We start from the raw sequence: 24356 nt of genomic DNA, 5'->3' as shown, positions 1-24356 counted from the left end.
ACAAACTGAGTGGAACCGGCAGTGAGAAGAGTGTTTCCGAGGACACGTCAGGCTGTTGAAGGAAAAGGAGGGATACACTCTGAACTGCTATTGATAGGTCAAGTCAGAGGAACACTGAGAAATGATTATTGGATTTATCATTATGAATGTCATTGGTGACCTTGAAAATACCATTTTCAGTGGATGATAACCTGATTGAAATAGATTTAAGAGGAAATGGAAGGAGAAGAAGTAGAAATAGACAGCTGTTTGAAAACTTAAACGCCCTTCAGGGAAGTCTTGGTCACTGGAAGACAGTATGAAGTTGCAGACTTAGTTTATTTTAAGATGGGAGATTTCATAGCAGGTTTGCAGGCTGATGACAATGATTTAGAAAAGCATGTCTAAGGAAGTTGGTGGGACAGTAGAGAGAGGGAGTGGTGGGATCCAGTGCACGAATGGAGAGGGTTGGCCGTTGTGAAGAGCATGACTCTCAATTCGCAGTGACAGAAAGGAAGGCATTATGGTTATAGATTTAGGTTAGTTAACATCATTCTTGAGCTGTCACTACGTAGAAGGTACTATTCTTTTTTTTTTTTTTTTCATATTCTATTTTTATTGAAGAGCACTGTTAGGCAGACTCTTAATTTTTAAAAAAATTTTTTTTTTAAATTTACTTTCAGCGTAACAGTATTCATTGTTTTTGCACCACACCCAGTGCTCCATGCAATCCGTGCCCTCCATAATACCCACCACCTGGTTCCCCCAACCTCCCCCCCCCCGCCCCTTCAAAACCCTCAGATTGTTTTTCAGAGTCCATAGTCTCTCGTGATTCACCTCCCCTTCCAATTTACCCCAACTCCCTTCTCCTCTCTAACACCCCTTGTCCTCCATGCTATTTGTTATGCTCCACAAGTAAGTGAAACCATATGATAATTGACTCTCTCTGCTTGACTTATTTCACTAGAAGGTACTATTCTTAAGAAACAAGTGTAAGTAGTGATAATAAATTATTTAACCAGGTTCCTATTTTTTTGTACACCACTATTAGCATTTACTGTTTTTATTAAGCTTTTTTTCATACTGTTTAGTATAGTTACATCAGAATGTGATACTTTAAAAAAGTAGTATTTTTTAGTAGTTGTTCTATTTGCAAGTCCCTTTTCTCTCCATCAGTTACAGTTAGATTTTTAAGTTCCTCGTGGATAATTGCTTTCATTGTACTGAAGTGCTTCTGAGCCATACTGAACAACTCCCCAGGTGATCCTTGGAAGTAATGTATGCTGAAGATACACTGTACTTTTTTTTTTTAATTTATTTATTTGACAGACAGAGATCACAAGTAGGCAGAGAGGCAGGCCGGGGGTGGGGGAGCAGGCTCCCTGCTGAGCAGATCATGGGATCATGACCTGAGCCCAAGGCAGAGGCTTTAACCCACTGAGCCACCCAGGCGCCCCAATATTCTGTACTTTATATAATGAGATCCTCATGTTGACTTATCATGGGAAGAGTTACTAGAGACATATAAGTGATGTGTCTATAGTAGCACATCCTTTATTGTATTTCTTACTCTTCAAATAATTAAATAATTCATATTTTCTATGTACAGAATTGAAAATTTTTCAAGTTAAGGTATGGCGTCATGAAATATTAAAAACTTGTGTTTTTGTGTATTTTTAGTTAAATATTAATGACTGAAAGTTGGAAGGTACAGTTTATTTTTCAAGTCTTCTGTGTGATTCTTTGAAAATTCTTCATTTTTACCTTGATTTCCTTTTTTTTCTTTCTGTATTCAGTTGTACTTTTTTCTTCCATAATGGAGGACAAAGTGACAATAGAATCCAATAAGTTCAGTTTCAATTCCTTTTTTTTTTTTTTAAGATTTTATTTATTTATTTGACAGAGACAGTGAGAGAGGGAACACAAGCAGGGGGAGTGGGAGAGGAAGAAGCAGGCTTCCCACCGAGCAGGAAGTCCCATGCTGGGCTCAGTCCCTGGGATCATGACCTGAGCTGAAGGCAGATATTAGTGTCATAAATTTAGTGTCATAAAACAGTACACATTTGGGGTGCCTTGGTGGCTCAGTGGGTTAAAGCCTCTGCCTTCAGCTCTGGTCATGATCCTAGGGTCCTGGGATGGAGCCTGCATCGGGCTCTCTGCTCAGTGTGGAGCCTGCTTCCTCCTCTCTCTCTGCCTGCCTCTCTGCCTACTTGGGATCTCTGTCAAATAAATTAAAAAAAACCCAAGAAAACAAAAAGCCGCACACATTTACTATCTCATGGTGTGTTAGGAGTGTGTGTACACCTAAGCTGGGTCCTCTGCTTCAGCGTCTCATGAAGCTTCAATCAAGGTATCAGTCAGGCCTGTGGTTTCATCTGACACTTGACTGAGGGAGGATCCACTTCTGGACTCACATGGCTTTGGGCCGGGATTCAGCTCCTTGCAGGCTGCTAGGTTGAGGGCATCAGTTTCTTGTCTTGGGGCCCTTTTCCTATGTCAGCTTTAAACATTGCAGCTGCTTCTTCAAAACCAGTAAAGCAGAGAGTCTCCTCCAGGGTCAGCATTAACAGTTTTATGTAATGTAATCATGTGTATCTGAGCATTCTGTCTCTTGCTTAGAAGCAAGTTGTAGCTGCCATTCACACTCACGGGGAGGGGTCATGGAAGGGCGTGCAACACTCTAAATTAGTCTGTCTGCCACTTGTTTACTATATCTTAATATAGGATGAATATTTCTCTTATTCTGTCATTTTTGTTACTTGTTTATATGTAGTATTAACTTTGGATTTTTAATTTTTCTTACCAGATTCCATTGGCCGTGACATCCCCAAAATGCTTGAATTATTTAAAATGGGACATGAAATTAAGGTAGATGAAGAAAGGGAAAACTTTCTTGAGACCAAAATAGCAACAGTAAGTTACAATGAAAATTATTAAATAGCCGTCTTTGTTTTGCTTGAGTGACTGATAATTTATAATAGAACATGCCTCTCCTTTGAACTTGTTCTTGGCACCAGCATCAGGAGTAGCACTAGGTATGCAGACAGATAATTTTTTTATTCTGTAGATTAAACTCGTAAATTTTAGTGGTATTTGAGAATTTTTTCATGTGCCCCTCAATGATATAATATTTTTGCTTTATTTGATTATTGCATGTATGTATTTTTTGCTCTCTAATATTCTAAGTTTATTGAGAATAGGGTTAGATCTAATATTCTAGGTTTATTGAGAATAGGGTTATATCTTATGGAACATTGCATAAGGCTAAGCCCATAGTAGGTATTTAATACTGCCATCATGGAATTGAGTAATTTGCTTTATTTTTATGAATTGTTTTGATTATCCTTCCTTGTGTTTTAAAAACTGTCTACTTAGAGAATATGCTGGAAATCAACTTTCAAAGCTATTTTTTGGACTCTGATGTACATAGGTCAGGTTTATAGGACTTTGTTTTTAGATATACAGTTATTTGCTAAAATCTTCTTTATGCTAAGGGATCTCTAAAGTACTTTTTCCTGTTCAGTAACTATAGAATAATAGTGATATTGATAATAAGATTTAAGCAGTGCCCAGGAAGTGCCACGCACTCTTCTTTTTTTTTTTTTTTTAAGATTTTTTATTTATTTATTTGACAGAGAGAAATCACAAGCAGTCGGAGAGGCAGGCAGAGAGAGAGGGAAGCAGGCTCCTGGCTGAGCAGAGAGCCCGATGCGGGACTCGATCCCAGGACCCTGAGATCATGACCTGAGCCGAAGGCAGCGGCTTAACCCACTGAGCCACCCAGGCGTCCCGCCACGCACTCTTCTTAACACTCTTCATTTCATATATTTTCTCTCTTAATCTTCAGCACTGTGAGAGGACAAATTATCATCCCCATTTTATGTATGAAGGCCAAAGAAGTTAAATAATTTTTCCAAGGTCTCACAGCTGGTGTGAGGCAGAATAGGTATTTGATTGTTGGCAATCTCAAGACTCCAGGCTCTTCGCCCAAAACCATCTTGCCGCAGGCCTGGAATTATTTGAGTAGCTGTTACTTCTCTTCCCTTCCTGCTCTTTAGAGGGATTCTGCGTTTTAGCCAACAGCTGGTAGTCCAAGCTAATTGAACTGCCCACTATAGACTATCAGAAGTAGAGAAAAGCACTCAGCTAGTTTTATGGAAGGAAAGCTTGCTTTAGAAAGAGGGAAAAACAGTTTAATGCAGTCAGAGGTTGGGAAAGCCCCGTCTGCTGTCATTACTTCAGACCTCAGCACCAGTTGCATAGCATTGTGGTCTGCTAAAATCTGATGTTGCACTTTCCTTATTTCCAGAAGGCTCTTGGCAGTGCTCCTTGTTTGTTAGGGATGATAATATTGTAATGTGAAAAGCAAATGAATAAAATGGGAATTTTTAGAAAATATTCTAGAGGTGTAGAGACTTCGTTCTCTACAGAACTAAGAATACCTGTTCTACTACTTATGGGATAGCAGACTTAAAACAAGTTTCTTAAAATGTTGTGTCTTGAATTCCTGAGCTATAGAATTTATATACTAAAGAGAGGGGAGGGGGGAGTGGCAGAGGGAAAGAATCTTTATGCAGATTCCCCACTGAGCGCACAGTCTGACACAGGGCTTGGTCCCATAGCCCATGACATTATGACCTGAGCCAAAACCAAAGTAGGGTGCTCAGCTGACTGAGCCAGCCATGTGCCCTGTTGGTGCTGTTTTGGTTAGACTTTGGAGACTTTGGGGGACTATAGGACATCTTTATAAGACTGTTTTTTTCCAGGTGGATCTTTGCTTTTTGTTAAGTAACATTTTCAGTATATTCAGTAGTTAATAGTTTATGTAGATCCTGACTCAGTGTATAAGAAACTGGCATCTCATTTATTCTTCTCAACAAACACCATACTGCTTAAGTGATTACAGGAGCTCCAGGTCAGACTACTTGTATCATTTAGAGGTAGAATTTTTCTTTTTCTTTTTTTTTTTAAAGATTTTATTTATTTATTTTACAGAGAGAAATCACAAGTAGATGGAGAGGCAGGCAGAGAAAGAGAGAGAGAGGGAAGCAGGCTCCCTGCTGAGCAGAGAGCCCGATGCGGGGCTCGATCCCAGGACCCTGAGATCATGACCTGAGCCGAAGGCAGTGGCATAACCCACTGAGCCACCCAGGCGCCCCGAGGTAGAATTTTTCTTAATGAAAAATAAATTAATTTCCGTGTTTAAAGAGAATCTTTGTGTTTTAAATTTTTTTATTTTTTGAGAATCTTTTTTAATACTACTTAAATATTATAGTATTATGTAGTATAACAGATTAAGAGAGTGGATTTTAGATTTATACTGTCTGGATTCAAATCCTAGTTCCAGATTGGAATTGTGTTCCATCGCTCTCTGGGCCCCATTCCCCATTTTCCCTAAAGGCAAAATGACGTTAATGGTGATGCATACATTCTAGGCTAGGAAGGAATAGTTGAACTAATGACTCTAAAGCAGACTTCTACTTCTGGCCAGCATGAAGTAACAGGGACCTGATTACTTTTTCACCTGGGATAGTCAGCATTACCTCGATACCAAAACCAGGCAAAAAATATAGTCCGCTATCATTCATGAAAAATAGATGTAGGGGCTCCTGGGTGGCTCAGTGGGTTAAGCCTCTGCCTTTGGCTCAGGTCATGATCTCAGGGTCCTGGGCTCGAGCCCAGCATCGGGCTCTCTGCTCAGCGGGGAGCCTGCTTCCTTCCCCCTCCTCTCTCTCTGCCTGCCTCTCTTCTTACTTGAGATCTCTCTCTGTCAAATAAATAAATAAAAATTTTGGGGAAAAAATAGTTGTTAAAATTATAAACTAAATTTTAGCTAATAGAATCCAGCAATATATATATAAAAAAGGATAACATGTCATCACCAAGTAGGGTTTATCCTAGAAATACTAGTTCATTTAACATTAAGTGATCAATCATTAAAATTCACCATATTAACAAATTATAAATAAAAGCCATCTGATCATCTCAGTAGATAGAGAAAGCATTTGAGAGAATCGAACCTTCATTTCTGATCAGAAAGTCTCAGCACACTAGGAACAGAAGTTAATGCCCTCAACCTGACAGAAGGCGTCTAAGAAAAATCAACAACTAACATTATACTTGGAGGCGAAAAACAATACTTTTCTTCTAAGAACAGGAGCAAGTTAATGATGTTCACTTTTACCACTTCTGTTCAGCACCGATCTAGGGATTTTAGGCAGTGCGGTCAGGTGGGCACTTGAGTTGTTTCCATTTTTTTGCTATTACAAGTAAATTACAAGCAAATACTGTTACAAGTAAAGAAAAATTATAGTAATATCAAAAAATAGCAAATACTTAGAGATAAATCTGACAAAAGATGTGCAAGATCCATACATGAAGATTTCAAGACATAGCTGAGGGAAATTAAGATCTAATAAATAATGAGGTGTACCATGTTTATGGGTCAGTGAATCCGGTGTAAGTAGTGAGGTGTACCATGTTTACGGTCAGTGAATCTGGTATTGTTAAGATGTCAGTTGTCCCCAGAGTCATGTGTAGATGCAGTACATTCTTGATCAAAATTCCATTTAGCCTTTTTCTTTTGGTAGAAACTGGCAAGCTGATTCTAGGATTCACATGGAAATACAAAGGATCTAGAATAACTAAAACAACTTCGACAAATAGCAAAGTTAGAGATCTACCTGATTTCAAGATTTATAAAGCCAGTGGTATTTAAGGCACTGTGGTATTGACATCAAAAAAGATGAAATGATAGTGGAAGAGAATAGAGTCCCCAAAACCCAATGGGGTTTGTTTGTTTGTTTGTTTGTTTGTTTTAGACAGCTGACTTAAAACATGTTGCAAAGTCATTTTTAATGGAGAAACATTAATCTTTTCGAGAAATAGTACTGGAACAATTGAATATCTGCATACAGTAAAATGAACTTTGACCCATGACATATCATATATAATTAGCTCAAAATGTATCAAAGACCTAAACATAATGCCTAAAATTATAAAACCTGTGGAAGAAATAAAACCTGTGAGTTAGAGAGTGATTTTTTTTTTTTAGATGTGAAATGAAAAGCATAGCATAATCCACAAAAGAAGAAATTAGTAAATTGCACTGTATAAAAATAAAAAGCATTTGCTCTTTAAAAGATGTTATTAAGAGAAGATAAATCACAGGCTGGGATAAAATATTTACAAATCATCTAACTGATAAATCCATAATGTATGAAGAGCTCTTAAACTTCAATAATAATAAAAAAAACCCAGTTTTAAAAATGAGCAAAAGATTTGAACATACCTGATCAAAGTGTGACAAACACATGGCAGACAAACAGATGACCAACACATTGAAAGATGCTCAGCATTATTAGTTGTGTTAACAGAAATACAGACGAAAACCACTGTGAGCTATCACTGTACATCTGTGGGAATAATTAAAATTAGAAAAACAGACCATAGCAAATATTGATAAGGATATGGAGAGATTGGAACACTTACGCTATTGTGGCAGTGTAAAATGATACAACCTCTTTGGCACATTTTGGCAGCTTAAGAAAGTTAACATCCAGGGGTGCCTGGGTGGCTCAGTTTGTTGGGTGGTCAACCCTGGATTTTGGTTCAGGTCATGATCTCAGGGTCCTGGAATCGAGCCCTGCACAAAGCAGGGAGGCTGCTTCAGGACTCTCCCTCTCCCTCTCCTCCTCCCCCACTTGCCTGCTCATTGTCTGTCTCTGAAATAAAGAAATATATCTTTAAAAAGAAAACAAATTTAACATCCACCTGCTAGATGATCCACATTTCACTTTTAGATATTTATCCGGAAGAAATGAAACCATGCCCATACAAAGACTTAGGAACAAATGCTTATGACAGATTTATTTGTAATAGTTAAAAATTGGAAACATTCCACATGTCCATTGACAGGTGAATGTGTAAATAATCTTTATTTCATCTATATAATAGAATATTCTGGGATGTCCATTATCACCACTGCTATTCAACATAGTACTAGAGGTCCTAGCCTCAGCAATCAGACAACAAAAGGAAATTAAAGGCATCCAAATCGGCAAAGAAGAAGTCAAATTATCACTCTTCGCAGATGATATTATACTATATGTGGAAAACCCAAAAGACTCCACTCCAAAACTGCTAGAACTTATACAGGAATTCAGTAAAGTGTCAGGATATAAAATCAATGCACAGAAATCAGTTGCATTTCTCTACACCAACAGCAAGACAGAAGAAAGGGAAATTAAGGAGTCAATCCCATTTACAATTGCACCCAAAACCATAAGATACCTAGGAATAAACCTAACCAAAGAGACACAGAATCTATACTCAGAAAACTATAAAGTACTCATGAAAGAAATTGAGGAAGACACAAAGAAATGGGAAAATGTTCCATGCTCCTGGATTGGAAGAATAAATATTGTGAAAATGTCTATGCTACCTAAAGCAATCTACACATTTAATGCAATTCCTATCAAAGTACCATCCATCTTTTTCAAAGAAATGGAACAAATAATTCTAAAATTTATATGGAACCAGAAAAGACCTCGAATAGCTAAAGGGATATTGAAAAAGAAAGCCAACGTTGGTGGCATCACAATCCCGGACTTCAAGCTCTATTACAAAGCTGTCATCATCAAGACAGCATGGTACTAGCACAAAAACAGACACATAGATCAATGGAACAGAATAGAGAGCCCAGAAATAGACCCTCAACTCTATGGTCAACTAATCTTCGACAAAGCAGGAAAGAATGTCCAATGGAAAAAAGACAGCCTCTTCAATAAATGGTGCTGGGAAAATTGGACAGCCACATGCAGAAAAATGAAATTGGACCATTTCCTTACACCACACACAAAAATAGACTCAAAATGGATGAAGGACCTCAATGTGAGAAAGGAATCCATCAAAATCCTTGAGGAGAACACAGGCAGCAACCTCGTTGACCTCACCCGCAGCAACATCTTCCTAGGAACAACGCCAAAGGCAAGGGAAGCAAGGGCAAAAATGAACTATTGGGATTTCATCAAGATCAAAAGCTTTTGCACAGCAAAGGAAACAGTTCACAAAATCAAAAGACAACTGACAGACTGGGAGAAGATATTTGCAAACGACATATCAGATAAAGGACTAGTGTCCAGAATCTATAAAGAACTTAGCAAACTCAACACCCAAAGAACAAATAATCCAATCAAGAAATGGGCAGAGGACATGAGCAGACATTTCTGCAAAGAAGACATCCAGATGGCCAACAGACACATGAAAAAGTGCTCCATATCACTCGGCATCAGGGAAATACAAATCAAAACCACAATGCGATATCACCTTACACCAGTCAGAATGGCTAAAATCAACAAGTCAGGAAATGACAGATGCTGGCGAGGATGCGGAGAAAGGGGAACCCTCCTACACTGTTGGTGGAAATGCAAGCTGGTGCAACCTCTCTGGAAAACAGCATGGAGGTTCCTCAAAATGTTGAAAATAGAACTGCCCTATGACCCAGCAATTGCACTATTGGGCATTTACCCTAAAGATACAAACGTAGTGATCCAAAGGGGCACGTGTACTCGAATGTTTATAGCAGCAATGTCCACAATAGCCAAACTATGGAAAGAACCTAGATGTCCATCAACAGATGAATGGATCAAGAAGATGTGGTATATATACACAATGGAATACTATGCAGCCATCAAAAGAAATGAAATCTTGCCATTTGCGACAAAATCGATGGAACTAGAGCGTATCATGCTTAGCGAAATAAGTCAGGCGGAGAAAGACAACTATCATATGATCTCCCTGATATGAGGAAGTGGTGATGCAACATGGGGGCTTAAGTGGGTACGAGAAGAATAAATGAAAGAAGATGGGATTGGGAGGGAGACAAACCATAAGTGACTCTTAATCTCACAAAACAAACTGAGGGTTGTTGGGGGGAGGGGGTTTGGGAGAAGGGGGTGGTATTATGGACATTGGGGAGGGTATGTGTTTTGGTGAGTGCTGTGAAGTGTGTAAACCTGGTGATTCACAGACCTGTACCCCTGGGGATAAAAATATATGTTTATAAAAAATAAAAAATTATATTAAAATTTCAAAAAAAAAAAAAAAGAATATTCTTTAGTAATAAAAAAAATTGATATGTGCTTCAACATGGATGAACTTAAAAATGATTATACTGAGTCATGGGGCGCCTGGGTGGCTCAGTGGGTTAAAGACTCTGCCTTCGGCTCAGGTCATGATCTCAGGGTCCTGGGATCGAGCCCCGCATCGGGCTTTCTGCTCAGCGGGGAGCCTGCTTCCTCCTCTCTCTCTGCCTGCCTCTCTGCCTGCTTGTGATCTGTCAAATAAATAAATAAAATTCTTTAAAAAACAAAAAACTGATCTCCCTCTTCCCATATATTTAAAAAAAAAAATGATTATACTGAGTGAAAGCCAGAGGAGTACATATTGTATGATTCTGTTTATATAAGATTCTGGCAAACGCAAGTTTATATAGTGTACTGATGGATAATGTGATAGCAAACAGACCCGTCATTGCTGTGGGCGTAAGTGGTTGGGGGGGGGGGAGGGATTACCAACGGGCACACAGAGTTTGGGGGATGACTGATATGTGTGTTATTTTGACTCGTGGGTTTTTTGTGAGTATATGCATATGTCAAAACTTAATAAACTGACAGTTTAAGAATGTGCAACATATCCTGTGGAATATTATTCGGCAAAAAAAGAAATGAACTGTGGATACCTGCTCTACTGTGGATGATTCACAAAAGCTTTATGCTCAGTGAAAATCAGACATAGAAGCCACATACTATGTGATACCATTTATATGAAAAGGCAAAACTATAAAGCAAAAAGTAGCTGTGTGTTTGCCTTGGGCAGGATGAAAGCAGTAAGTTTAGGCATTAAGAGTAAATGCATGAGGGATCATCTTGGGGTGATGAAGATGTTTTAAAACTGACTTATGGTTATTGTTGCACAATCTGACAAGCTTACTAAAAAAATCAAGAAACATAAATTAGAAAATGGTAAGTAATATGATATGCAAAATATACCTCAATCAAGTTAAAAATGTTCAGTGTATCGAGTATATCTCAATATAGTTATTTAAAAAGGAATAAAAATGTTTTTACAATTGTATTAATACAAGTACTTGAATTTTATTTATAATTATCAGAGATAAAAAAGATTTTGTTTTTAAAGATTTTATTTATTTGACAGAGAGAGAGATCACAAATAGGCAGAGAGAGAGAGAGAGAGGAGGAAGCAGGCTCCCTGCGGAGCAGAGAGCCCGACATGGGGCACAATCCCAGGACCCTGGGATCTCGACCCGAGCCGAAGGCAGAGTCTTTAACCCACTGAGCCACCCAGGTGCCCTGATAAAAACGATTTTAAAGCAAAGTAATATATCTTTTTCAAAAGTTTGAGATTTCTGAGGGATGTTATTCTTTTTTTAAGATATATTTATTTATTTGAAATAAATAAATAATATTTATTTATTTGTAAAAGAGAACACAAGTCGGGGGGGCGTGCAGAGGGAGAGAGAATTCCCAGGCAGACTCCCCACTTGGGGGTCCATCCCAGAACCCCGAGATCATGATCTGAGCTGAAATCCCAGAGTTGTTTTCCCAACCGACTGAGTTGCCCAGGCGTCCTGAGTGATATTATTCTTACTATACAGTTGGAAATATTGAGGTATTGTTTTTTATTCATTTATTTTTGCCACCTGTGTGATAATGAGGACTGAATTTAGAAGGAATATGCAGATAAAGGAGCACTGACAGCAGCACATGCCTATTCGGGGTCCTCATTGTGGTGTATAGAAGGAAGGAAGGTATCTAGGTCAGGGGTAAAAAACCATAGCCAATGGGCCAAATCCTACTGCGGACAGTTTCTGTACCGCCTGTGAGCTAAAAATGCGCTTTACAACTTTAAGGGGTTGTAAAAAATAAAACAAAGAATTTGCTGCAGAGATTATTTGTAGCCTGCAAAACCTGAAATATTTCTATTCTGGCTCTTTAGAGAAAAGGTTTGCTGATTCCTGATCTAAAAAGATGTTTTTTGGAAGAGTGAAATGTATTAATTTTGTGTTTGTGTTTGCCTATAGAAGAGAGATTTGTCTTACTTCAGTTAAATCATTTTGACACCACTTGTTAGGATTCTCAGAACTGCCACATGGCTTTAAATCCAGTTCTGGTATTGATGTAATAGGAAATTGATCTTGATTAGTTTCAGCTGGCTTTCCTTCTGTATCAAAGTGATAAGCATAATCATTTGAATGATCTTCCTTAATTATCTGACTTGAAGGTTAGTATCTTGGGTATTACAACTCAACTTCTAATGCCCTTGTATCTCAAACCTGTACAAACACTCTTATAGCCAGCCAGTATCTTAACGTTTGTCAACAGTGTTACTTATAGGTAAATTGGGTTTTTTTGCTAATCTTTCCTACCATTTGTGCTATAATCTCACATTCATGAGATTGGTTATGACTGCATGCTGTCAGATCAAATGCTCATATCAGTGAAAATGAAATTTTTAGAGAAAATGTATTTTTATATATTTCTTTCATTTGTGGCTGAATATTTATTTTCTTTCAAGTTTTTTTTTAGTTATTTAAAAAAATTTTAAATTTTTTTATCTTTCAAGTTTTTAGTCATGAAAATTCCATTTAAATTATATGTTGAATATTATGCAAGCACAACAGGTTTTCATTGGAATATTTTATTTTTCAGTCAACTGACTATCAACTAGTCACCATTTTTTTTTCCCAGCATGAATGATGTGTTAGTTGGGATAAAAGTAAGTTCCTAAGTGACCAAATTTAAGGGCAAGATCTTATTTATTTTTTTCTTTTCTAAAGATTTTATTTATTTGACAGAGCATACGCAGGGGGAATGGCAGGCAGAGGCAGAGGCAGAGGCAGAGGGAGAAGGACAAGCAGGTGTCCCACTGAGCAGGGAGCCTGAAGCCAGGCTCAGTCCCAGGACCCTCGGATCATGAACCAAACTGAAGGTAGATGCCTAACTGACTGAGCCACCCAGGTGCTCCAAGGGAAAGATTTTAAAGCATAAACGAAAAATAAAGATTCACAGGGGAGAAACATAGTTAACTGTACCCTAATTTCTTTTAAAATTATGGTTCTTTCCATAAAAAAGATGAAACTAAGGTAGATTCTCTAAAAATGTTGAGACATAATTATGTACCTGGCTAGTATGGCTAGTATATATATATATATATATATATATATATATATATATATATTTCAAATAGTAGTTCAATTTCAGATAGTAATTAGATAATTTTTAAAGGATTTATCTGAGTTTGTAATATAGAAAACTCTACTAGAGACGGAAAATTATGACCAGATAACTTGACATTTTAAAATTATCAAATTAACATATGCACTTGGTTAAATTAGAGCAGTTTACAAAAAAGACACACTAAAGCCCCCCCTCTGCAGTGTTTTCTCCTAGAACTTTTATTGATAGTTTTTTGTTGGGGTGCCTGGCTGGCTCAGTCAGAAGAGACCTGCTTCTTGACCCAGGGTCATGAGTTCAAGCCCCATGTTGGGTGTAGAGATTACTAAAAATAAATACACTTTCTAAAATGGATTTTTAAAAATTAATTTATTATTTTAGAGAGAGAGTGTGAGCATGGGAAGGGGCAGAGGGAGAGGCAGAGATAATTTCTAGTAGACACCCTACTGAGCGTGGAGCCCAACATGGGACTCGATCTCAGTGAGATCATGACCTGAGCTGAATCGAGAGCTGGAGGCCCAACTGACTGAGCTACTGAGGTGCCCCTAAAGTAAATACACTTAAAAAAATAGGGTTTTGTCCTTCTAGAAATGTTAAGGTGTAACATAAACACCTTTATAGGGTGCTTGGTTAAGTGTCAGCATGGGTCGTGGTCCCAGGGTCATGGGATTGAGCCCCTTCTTGGACTCCCTGCTTGGTGGGAGGCCTGCTTCTCCCTCTCCCTCTACCCCTGCTTGTGTTCCCTCTCTCACTGTCTTTCTTCCTGTCAAATAAATTGATAAGATCTTAAAAAAAAAAAACCCACCCTTATAAAAATTCACTCATACACAAGATAGGCCACACATACTGTTCCATACCTTTCTTTTCCACTTAAAATGGCTTGGATGTCTTCAGAGATGCAAAGAGATCTGTTCTGATGTGATCTGTTCTTTTCAATGGTTGCATATTCCCTTGTGAACATGTACAAATATTCATTTCTGGTTGATGGACATTTAGATCATGTCCAGTGTTTTGCTATTACAAATAATATTTTAATGACATTCTTAAAAATACATATTGCGAGTTTTTTCCAAGTATACCCAGCAGGCGAATTTCAAGAAATAGAATGTATATTGAAAATGTTATTGTAAGTATCGTTAAATTGCTCTCTAAAATGTTCGCATTACCTTGTAATTCATCCAGTAGTGTTATAGTGCCTCACCTACTCAGCAGAATTGGATGTTACCAAATGTAATCATTTTGTCAGTTTGTTAGGTGATATATTATTGGTGTATGTGTGAGTGAGGGTCTACTTTCAAAAGTAAGGTAAACATTACCGTTGTTTTCTCCTTTGGTTAGAGTCTTCCATTCTACCTAAGATTCTGAGTTTCCTCATCTGTTCCTCCCTGCCATTCCTACTCCTGTTTCCTTACCTTTCTGGGCCTGCTCTGATTCTCCATTACGCTCTCTTTTTTCCTTTGTGAGAAGGCCTGTGACTCCTTTTACGGTGGACCCTGTCTGACTCACCTCTATTATGACTTGCTCTTTTTACCAGTGCCTAGTAAATGAAATTGACAAGAGCTACGGTCACTGAAGGTGCTTGTATGATTGAAGTGTTTATAAACACTGAGATTGCCTGGCATCTAATTACTAAAAATAAGGCCTTTTCTACCTAGTGTTTGGGACTGATTTTTCTGACCTATAGTGTATTAGAGATTTTCACTGCATCCTATATGAAAAATATCTTCATTTATTGATATTTTTAAACTTTATTTTTTGAATAGGAAAGATTATTAGTTCATTTATAACCTAACCAAAAAGAAAAAAAGAAAAAGAAAAACAGTAAACCAAGTTAACGTGTTTTGTTTTTGTTTTTTAAAAATTTTATTTATTTGAGAGAGAGAGAGAGAGAACATGTGCAGGAGGAGGCGCAGAGGGAGAGCGAGGAGAACAAGCAGATTCCCTAATGAGCAGAGAGCCCGAGGTGAGGCTCCATCCCAGGACCCTGAGATTATGACCTGAGCTGAACTCAGCCATCTGAGCCACCAGGGTGCCCCCAATTTAACATGTTTTATTTAATAATATTAAGTACTGACTCTGTCAGACATAGAGTGATACAAAAAAGAATAAGACCTTTTTTAAGAAAGACACATCTAATAGATAAATGTGGAAATAATTATATAATAAAGTGTCATAAGTGTAATAATAGATACATATAAAATATGAGGAAGCTGCACAAAAGAAGCAGTGATTGAGGTAATCATGGCATAGAGTAGATCAAGGATCTTCTGTGAGGAGTCTGAAACATATACCAGGTATAGTAAGGGTCATGATTCGTATTTTAAAATAGTGCACAACATGATGTGTGGATGCCTGCACATCTGCACTGGTTTAGCTGTTTCAAAGGGACCAAACAGCAGTGACGTAACCACAGTAGAAAGTTACTTTTCTCCCAAGTTGAGCTGGTGGGCAGTTTAGGGCTGTTATGTCCCAGAGTCATCCAGGGATCACACACTTTTTTCCCCCATCTCTTAGGGTCTTTTACTCTGTGTGGTTGAATCTGACTGATAGCATGTCTGATTTGTAGCCTATGTGAAGAAGTCAGGACGCAGGTGGAGAGCAAGCAGCTTTCTTTCAAGCATGTGAACCACTGACCGCATCAATTCTGCCCCATACCAGGGTTCAGAGCTTATGCACATGGCCTAGCTCCTGAGTGGCCATGTGCCCAGAAAAATGTCATTTAAAAGAAGACTGGTTGGATTTAAGAGACAGTTAAGGCTTTGTCACAGCTGAGGAGCCAAGAAACCTAAAAGAATAAGAAAATAAAAGGAATTTTTTTCATTTTGTTTATTACTCTATCCCCAATTCTTAGCCTAGAATAGTACCTGGCAAATAGTAGGTGCTCAATAAGTAATTCTTGATGAATGAATATACAAATATACGAATAATAAAAGCTACTGCCAGTTGAAGGTCAGTTAGATATAAAGACATTGTTGGGGCGTCTGGGTGGCTCAGTAGGTTGAAGCCTCTGCCTTCGGCTCAGGTCACGATATCAGGGTCCTGGATCGAGCCCCGCAGTGGGCTCTCTGCTCAGCAGGGAGCCTGCTTCCTCCTCTCTCTCTCTGCCTGTCTCTCTGCCTACTTGTGATCTCTGTCTGTCAAATAAATAAATCTTAAAAAAAAAAAAAAGAAAGGTATTCTCAATGTATATATAGTGAATCAATGTCTTGTTTTATAAAAATTTGATTGATACCCAGCTTTTCGAACAGTCCTAATGGAGTAATATTGAAAGTGAAAATTTTAATTTCTGGAATTTCTCAGGATGAGAGAATTAAGAATCCTGTCCTTTATTTATAGAAACACTTAGCCAGGTGTATATTTTGACATTACACAAGAAAATTAAACTGTGTCAAGGTATTATAGCATAAACCTGCCAGAATAAAGACTTTGAAGTAATTTTCAAAGGGTGCCTATTAGTATTTTATAACATACCACAAATCCATTTTATGTTAGCTGTGAGGCTTTCAGAATATGCCTTGTTTTTTCCCTCACTGATAGATTCCTTGTGGGATTTAAGATACTTGGCTTCCAGCCTTTTTTTTTTGGATTTCTAAGTGTAATTAAAGGACAGCTGCATTATTGATTGGCTTTCTTATTATTTTCCTTTATTATAAGGTAAGAGTTCTTTCTAATTTTCTATTAATGTGGAATTTCCCATTTTACATAGAGACACATAATACTTTTATATTTGTAAAATACGCAAGCATTCTGTCTTTGTTTCCTTTCACGTTGGCTAATGTTGACCGCCTCACATATTTCAAAGACAGGTGTGGTGATGTCGTAGCTGCTGAGAATGATGGTAGAGATTAAGGGACAACTTTTTATTAGGAAAAAATTACTAGAGCTATAAAATACGGCACATTAAGACTTGTAGTAGGAAGCAGGTATCTGGAACGGAGGACATGCACTGTAGTTTAAAGGAAAATTTGCAGTGTGCTTACTTGGTGTATTTAACCTATCACAGTATTTAATACCATAATAAATTATATTGCTCTCATAGCCCATTATATATACTCCTAAAAGAGCCTATAAAATCAACCCCATGTCTCTGTATATATGTTTTAAACTAGCAACTAAGCTAACTTTTTTTTTTTTAACCTGGCCCCCTCAACTAAGCTAACTTTTATGTCGAATCCAGTTTATTAGAATCTCATATATATGGAAGTACTCACTGTAGTTTCCATGGGTTTTAAGCTTTGATTTTGAAATCAGTTCTAATTGAAAAATCTTTTGTGATTAACATAGTTGGATAAAGTTTGAGGGTAAAAACAGATTTGCTTTGTGATACATACTCACTCTTTCAAACGGTGCAGTGTACTGTGAGTCTGCTTAGTTTCAGACAAATTTTTTTTTTTGTAGTCTTGTTTCCTTTATTAAGTGTTTTGCTGTCAGCACAGCAACTTGCTAGAATTTTCCACGCTTTATGGAAAATGTTTGGCCTTTGAAAGAATGGTTCGTGAAGACCTGCTATCCTTCCAGTCAGCTTTTTCTGTTTTAATTTTTCACTTTGAAGAAATTCTTTTCAAGTATACATGTACATAAAGTGAGGATTTTTAAAAATGACTTTCCATTATATTTTCTGAAAAAACATAAAATCAGGGATCTTGATGTTTTATCTTCCCTTTCTCCTAGGACAGTGGGGGTCCTGGGTTCATAGCACTTTAGAAAAGAACATCTGAAGGGCAATTAAACTGTATTCATTATGTTTCCTGTAAGAAAGTAAAGAAATTTAATACTACACATTTTCTTGGAATTTATTGCTTTATAAATTCTTACCTCTACTTAAGCTCCTATTTGTAAATGTCCTCAATGTCTGCATATTTTTCTTCAGTTTTTTATTTTGAAAGTTTTAAATGAATGGAAAAGTTGAAAGAATAGTAGAATGAACACCTACCTGTATACTGTACGCTCATCACCTAGATTCACTAATTTTTCCACATCTGCTTAGAAAAACTAGTAAAAGCGGTTTGCTTAGAGAAAGTAATAGATATTTTTTATTTTCTGAAACAGAGAAAATTAAGTTGCAGACATCTTAACATTTCACCCTTAAATATTTTCTCACTCGGAGCCCAAGTATAGAACATTCCCCTATGTATGCTTTTCAAAGTAGTTTAGTGAGGCTTTTAGAATTTGTTTATTGGTACCTTTTTCTATTTATAGTTTATTGATTTGCTCTTCTTTTTATCCTGTTACTCTGAGATTTTTGCTATTGTTGGTTTTCTAGTTTTCTAAGTTTTATATCAGATTTGTAAGTTTTCTTTTTTGTTTGTTTTAGGTTTTAATTTAAATTCTAGTTGGTTAACCTTGAGGATAATTGGTTTCAGGAGTAGAATTTAGTGATTCATCACTTACACAGAACACCCAGTGCTCATCCCAACAAGGGCCCTCCATGAAAATGGAGATTAAGTGAATCTATATGTGCTGAATGCTGAGAAATCCTTCCTCTATCCCCTGTCCTCACCGCCCCGCCCCCCCCCCCCCCAGTCACTTGGCTTTCAGAACTCTGGCAGGGGGCCTAGATGAGGCTTGGTTCAGTATTTGTAATGGTGATGATGATGATCATAATCTTAGTAATAATAGCAGCAGCAATAGTAGTAAGGTTTGTTTTCAGGTTCCCCTTTCCCTTCTTCTTCCCCCTTTTCCCTTAACTTTTTTTTTCTTTTAATAGCTCTTTGAAGTTCTTCTTTTTGATTTTTTTCCTCCCTCTCCTTTTTGCTTTCCTTTTTTATTTTGTTAGTTCTTTTCTGCTCATCCCTTCCTCTTTGGCTGTCCACCTACATATTGGAAAGATGAAAACAGAATCAAGTTTATGGGAAAATTAGCATGAATTAGTGAGAAATGAATACCACAGAAAGTTTTTCAGGGGCATTCAGGCTAATTAACTTTGATTACATAGGGTGTCTAATCACAAAATTGTGACCTGGTAGATGCTAACTGAGTTAATAATGCTCTGTCATTAACGAATCACAAACATTTATTTAAAAATGTTTTTAATATAAAAGTTTGTTCTCTAAAGATATTAAAATGTTTTCCTATAACATTCATTTGTTACATTATAAACTTTTTAAAAAAATTTGATTGTGAATTATTACTAATTCTAAATTAGTGGCCTCAGTAAACTTATTGTGAAACATTGATTCATCCTTTGAGTGAATGGAGTCTACTCTTCCTATTTATTTTCTTATATTACATGGGCTTATATTACAGGACAAGTTCCTATTACCATACTATAAAACCAAGTAAATTAAAGAGAGTATTCTAAAACAACTACATACTTTAAATTTGTTCTGTTTCACTTTAGAAACCATTTCTGTTCTTTTAATTTATTAATATGTACCCCTTCAAATAACAATGTTTGTATCCTTTGGATAATTAGAATATAAAATCTGGAATGATTTGGACTGAGGAAGACTTGTAAAAGCTTCACTAAATAGGATTAAATTTTGAATATCTTTAAAATATACATTATGTAATAGACTGGCTTTGACTTGACCAGTTATCATAGCATTAAAGAAAAACAGCTATAGTCCTTTTACAGTCGTATAAATAACCAGGTTTTGAAGACTTGCAAATGATAAAAGTATCCACAAATAAAACCTATGCTCATTTTCTAAAAGGGAAAAAACAGGGTAAGACAGCTTGGATTTATGTTTATACCAAATCATGCCAAGACCTGATTTAACTAGTGTTTCTTGTTCAGGTTTCAAAAATACTTGGATCTTTGACACACTTAATATAAAGGCAATGTCTTTGATGTGCTTTATTCTCCTTTTTAAAGTTGTAGACATGGTTCGTTCATAGATTTGTATCATTATGCTTTGCTTATGTAATAATGAATTGTTTTGTGGCAAGAATATTGTTTACCTGGCAGCTGATAAAAGCCGAAGTATATTTTAACAAAAATAAACAAGTTCAGGGTAAGGGAATATAAACATAGTAAAATCTCGTGTTGAAATCAGAGCTTCCAGTTGTAGTGAACATGTTACAGCAGGAAAAGTGAATGTGTTGAAGTTCGCTTAAACAAGATATGGATAATGTAGTACGTGGAAATTGAAGGCTTATTTTGTAGCAGCGAGGCCCATAAGCTGTAAAAGTGGCAAGCAAAGAATATTGCTTAAATCAGTCCGATGCAAGCCAGAGTTGGAGAAAAGGTGGTCGCTCATTGGCTTAGAGCTCTCTACCACTTCCCCTTCTCTCTTTTCTCCATTCCTTCCAGTTGGTAATTAACTTTTCATCTGTTGCATTATTTCTGGTATACTAGTGTTCTGTCTCATAGGTAAGGGAATTATAAAGACAAGAAAATAAACTGTAGAATGTCAAACTCAAATTCTGTACTTGTTCATTCTCATTAAAAAGAAGGAAGTGGATTGGTGGTAGATCTTAGATCTTCAAGAGTATGGGGCTAAGAAAGAGGAGAGAGAAACTAATATTTATCCAGCACGCAATATGTGGCAGCATCTAATCCTTGAAGTATGTTATATCCTTTGGATGGATATTCATCCCCTTTTTTTTTTAAAAAAAAAACCAGTAGTAGCATTAGGTCAAGAATCATTTATTATCATTCCCAATTTTCTTACCTATATTGTCATGAAATTAGAGAATTGGGAATTTCCCCTTCTACCAGATATAAATAGTAATGTCAGAAAAACTGTATCATTTAAAAAATGCTAAAAACAATCTGAGGGGTTTGAAGGGGCAGGGGGGGGGGGAGGTTGGGGGAACCAGGTGGTGGGTATTAGAGAGGGCACGGATTGCATGGAGCACTGGGTGTGGTGCAAAAATAATGAATACTGTTATGCTGAAAATAAATTTAATTTTTAAAAAATGCTAACTTCTCTCTTTAATTCATTGCATTAACTCAATAATGTAGTGATCATTGATTAGTAGAATAACATGATGAAAAATATGTGTTTCAAAACATGTAAAAGGCGGTCAACTGACTGGCTTTCCTTTGTTAATCCATTTGTTAATAAGTAGTTTTCAGTATACTGCACACACGTCTTTCTTTTGTTAACTTATTTCGAAGACCAGTGATTAGTTTGCTGGCTTTCACTGCAGTCTGTCTTTATCCAAATGCTGGGAGAGGAAATTGAGTGGGTCTGAATGTGATTCCTTATGAGTTTCATCAGTGTCATTTTCAACCAGTAACATTCACTAGTGTAGTATATATAGTAAACAGTAAAACACCGATAAGATCCTATTATGAATCCTTAAATACATTAAATAGAAACACAAAATTCAGCATTTTCCAAATAGCTTTAACGTACGCAGTGATGACAGCCGCTGTTACCTGAGAGCATCCTCCTTCCCCCATTTAGATCTTGATAAAGTTAGGCATTGGCTTTGCTTTTTGTTTTGTTTTGTTTTTCAGAGTTTATTTATTTATTTATTTGGGACAGAGAGAAAGCACAAATGGGGCAAGGAGGGGCTGAGGGAGAAGGACAAGCAGACTCCTCACTGAGCAGGGAGCCTGCGGGGCTCCATCCCAGGACCCTAAGATCATGACCTGAGCCAAAGGCAGTCGCTCAACTGACTGAACCACCCAGGTGCCCCCAAAGTTAGGAATTTGTTAAAGTGATGTAAAGCATAACTCATACCACAACTTGTCTTTTGCATGCATTTTTATATATTTGGAGACAGATGATATATTCTAATACAGGAGTTGGCAAACAGTGGTTCTGCGAGTCTGTTTTTGTACCACTTGTGAGGTTAAGATAATCTTTTAAAGGGAAACAAATGGAATATGCAGCAAATGTCACATGTGGCCTTAAAAAGCCTAAAATATTTACCATCTGGTTCTTTGCAGAAAATGTTTGCCAACCCTGAAGTAGAAATACGTAACACCTAAGTCTGGAGATCTGGTTCCAGGTGATACGGTGTAATCACGAGCCAGCCGCTCTCACATTGAATGCAGCTGTTATAAAACCTGGACAGAAGGCGTGGAGTAGCTGTTCAAGACGCTGAACAGTAAATAGTGACAGACAAAGTAGGGAAGACCAGAATTTGAAGGACAGCCCTCACCTCTGCTGCTGAGTTTGTCATTTTTCTCTTGTGTCGTTATGAACTGGACTCACCGTAACCCAAAACGGGGCGCGGCGTCAGCGCAGGTGGAGCTGCAGTTGGAGAAACCCTTCCCTTCAGGCCGGGGACGTAGACATTGTGAATCCTAGTGCAAACAGTTGGTGCTGGGAAGGGCACAGGTATCTAACATTTGGGAAGAGGGAACCTTCCTTTCGGACTGGAGGCTCTGTGCTTACAGGAGGGGGAGGCACACTGTCTTAGCTTCTTTTCTCTGTCTTGTCATTTGGCCCCACTGCAGGAACAGTTACAGAGAATAAGTGGCAAAATGGGGCAAATACATTTTGTTTTTCTGGCTGAGGTCCCAGAGGAGAGCCTTAGGGAACCAGAAAGTACTGGGAAGATCGAGAAGCGGGGAGAGCCTGGGAAAGGGACCTCATAAAAATCATTTATGAGCTATGAGAGATGAAATGAAAGGAGATAACAGAGGAAAGAAAGAACTTACAGATAGATCATAGGAATTCTCCAATCTGAAAAACAAAGACAAAAGATTGGAAAAAAAGAGAAAGCCTTAGGGTCCTATGGGCTAATAACAAAGATGTAACTTTTGTAATATTGGTGTCCCAGAAGGAGAGGAAGCCCAGGCCAGGGCTTGAACTCACGTGACCCTAAAATCAAGACCTGAGCTGAGACCAAGAGTCAGATGCTTAACGGACTGAGCCACTAGATGCCCCTAGAGTTGAAACATTTAAAGTGAAATAAAAACTTACATAAATATCTGAACACATATTTATAGGAACTATATTGAAAATCACCAAAAGCTGGAAAAAACTCAGTTGTCCTATATATGAATGGATTAAAAACCACATCTGGTATATCATATGATGCAATACTGTTCAGTGATTAAAAAGGGTGTGAACTGTTGATAGAACTTAAGTGAATCTCAAAAGGTTACATTCTATAACCCAGGTGAAAGTCGTCTCAAAAGGTTAGACACAGGCAACAAGAGATAAATGGGACTTCATCAAAATTTAAAACTTTTGTGCATCTAAGATCACTATCAGCAGAATGAAAAGGCAACCAGCTGAATGGCAGAAAATATACGCAGATCACGCATATGGCACGAGACGTGTATGTAGAATATGTGAAGAACTCCTGTACAGTGGTCCCCCCACACCCTGATCTGTGGTTTCACTTTCCGCAGTTTCAGTTCCCCACAGTCAACAGCAGTCTGGAAGTAGGGGGTCCTCTTGACGCATTGTCAGGAGGTCAGGCACGGTCTAATGCTATGTCGCAGCGCCTGTGTCACTCGCCTCACTTAATCTCACCATGTTGGCATTTTTGAAAAAAAAAATATATATTTGTTTGAGAGAGAAAGAGACAGCATGCAGTGGGGAGCAGCAGAGGGAAAAGGAAAGAGAGAATCTCAAGCAAACTCCCCGCCGAGTGTGAAGCTTGGTGCGGGTTTGATCTCTCAACCCTGAGTTCATGATCTGAGCCAAAATCAAGAGTTGGACACTTGACTGACTGAGCCACCCAGGTGGCCCACCATTAGGCATTTTATCATCTCCCGTCAGCACAAGAAGGGTGAGCATAGTGTAGTAAGATATTTTGAGAAAAAGACCACATTCACTTAACTTTTATTATAGTATATTATCATGTTATATTCTTTTTTATTATTCATTTTTTATTGTGCCTAATTTATAAGTTAAACTCTACCATAGATATGTATATGTAGGAGAAAACATATTATAGAGGTTTGGTACTCTGCAGTTTCAGGCATCCACTGGGGCTTTTAGAACATATCCTGCATTGATGGGGGGGCCACTGTTACTCAGTAATAACATGATAAATAATTCAAAAAATAAGCCAGAGATCTCAATGCACATTTCTCAAATAAAATAGACAAATGGCCAATAAAGACATGAAAAGAAGCCGAGCATCATTAGCCAACAGGAAAATGCAAATTAAAACCAAAATGAGATACTGCTTTACACCTAATGGGATGGGTATTATAAAAACAACAACAACGACAACCAAAAAAGCCCCGAAATCCAGAAACAA

General features: G+C 37.5%; 1 protein-coding gene across 5 annotated transcripts in view; it reads left to right on the top strand.

Moving 5' to 3' along the window:
* The window catches only part of MRPL1 (mitochondrial ribosomal protein L1), a 120769-nt gene that overhangs the window by 65720 nt on the left and 30693 nt on the right, over positions 1-24356 (top strand). For 3 of the 5 annotated variants that reach the window (XM_059157025.1, XM_059157108.1, XM_059157194.1), the window contains exon 7: positions 2786-2892. In XM_059157025.1, coding sequence (XP_059013008.1) covers positions 2786-2892 — 107 coding nt within the window. Of the gene's footprint in view, positions 1-2785; positions 2893-4974; positions 7704-22080; positions 22475-24356 lie in introns of those variants that run through there. The other 2 variants (XR_009349877.1, XM_059157279.1) reach the window with 2 other exon arrangements.

The sequence above is a fragment of the Mustela lutreola genome, chromosome 1, assembly GCF_030435805.1.
Source record: "Mustela lutreola isolate mMusLut2 chromosome 1, mMusLut2.pri, whole genome shotgun sequence".
Lineage (NCBI taxonomy): Eukaryota > Metazoa > Chordata > Mammalia > Carnivora > Mustelidae > Mustela > Mustela lutreola.
This window is presented reverse-complemented; position numbering and strand designations above follow the sequence as displayed.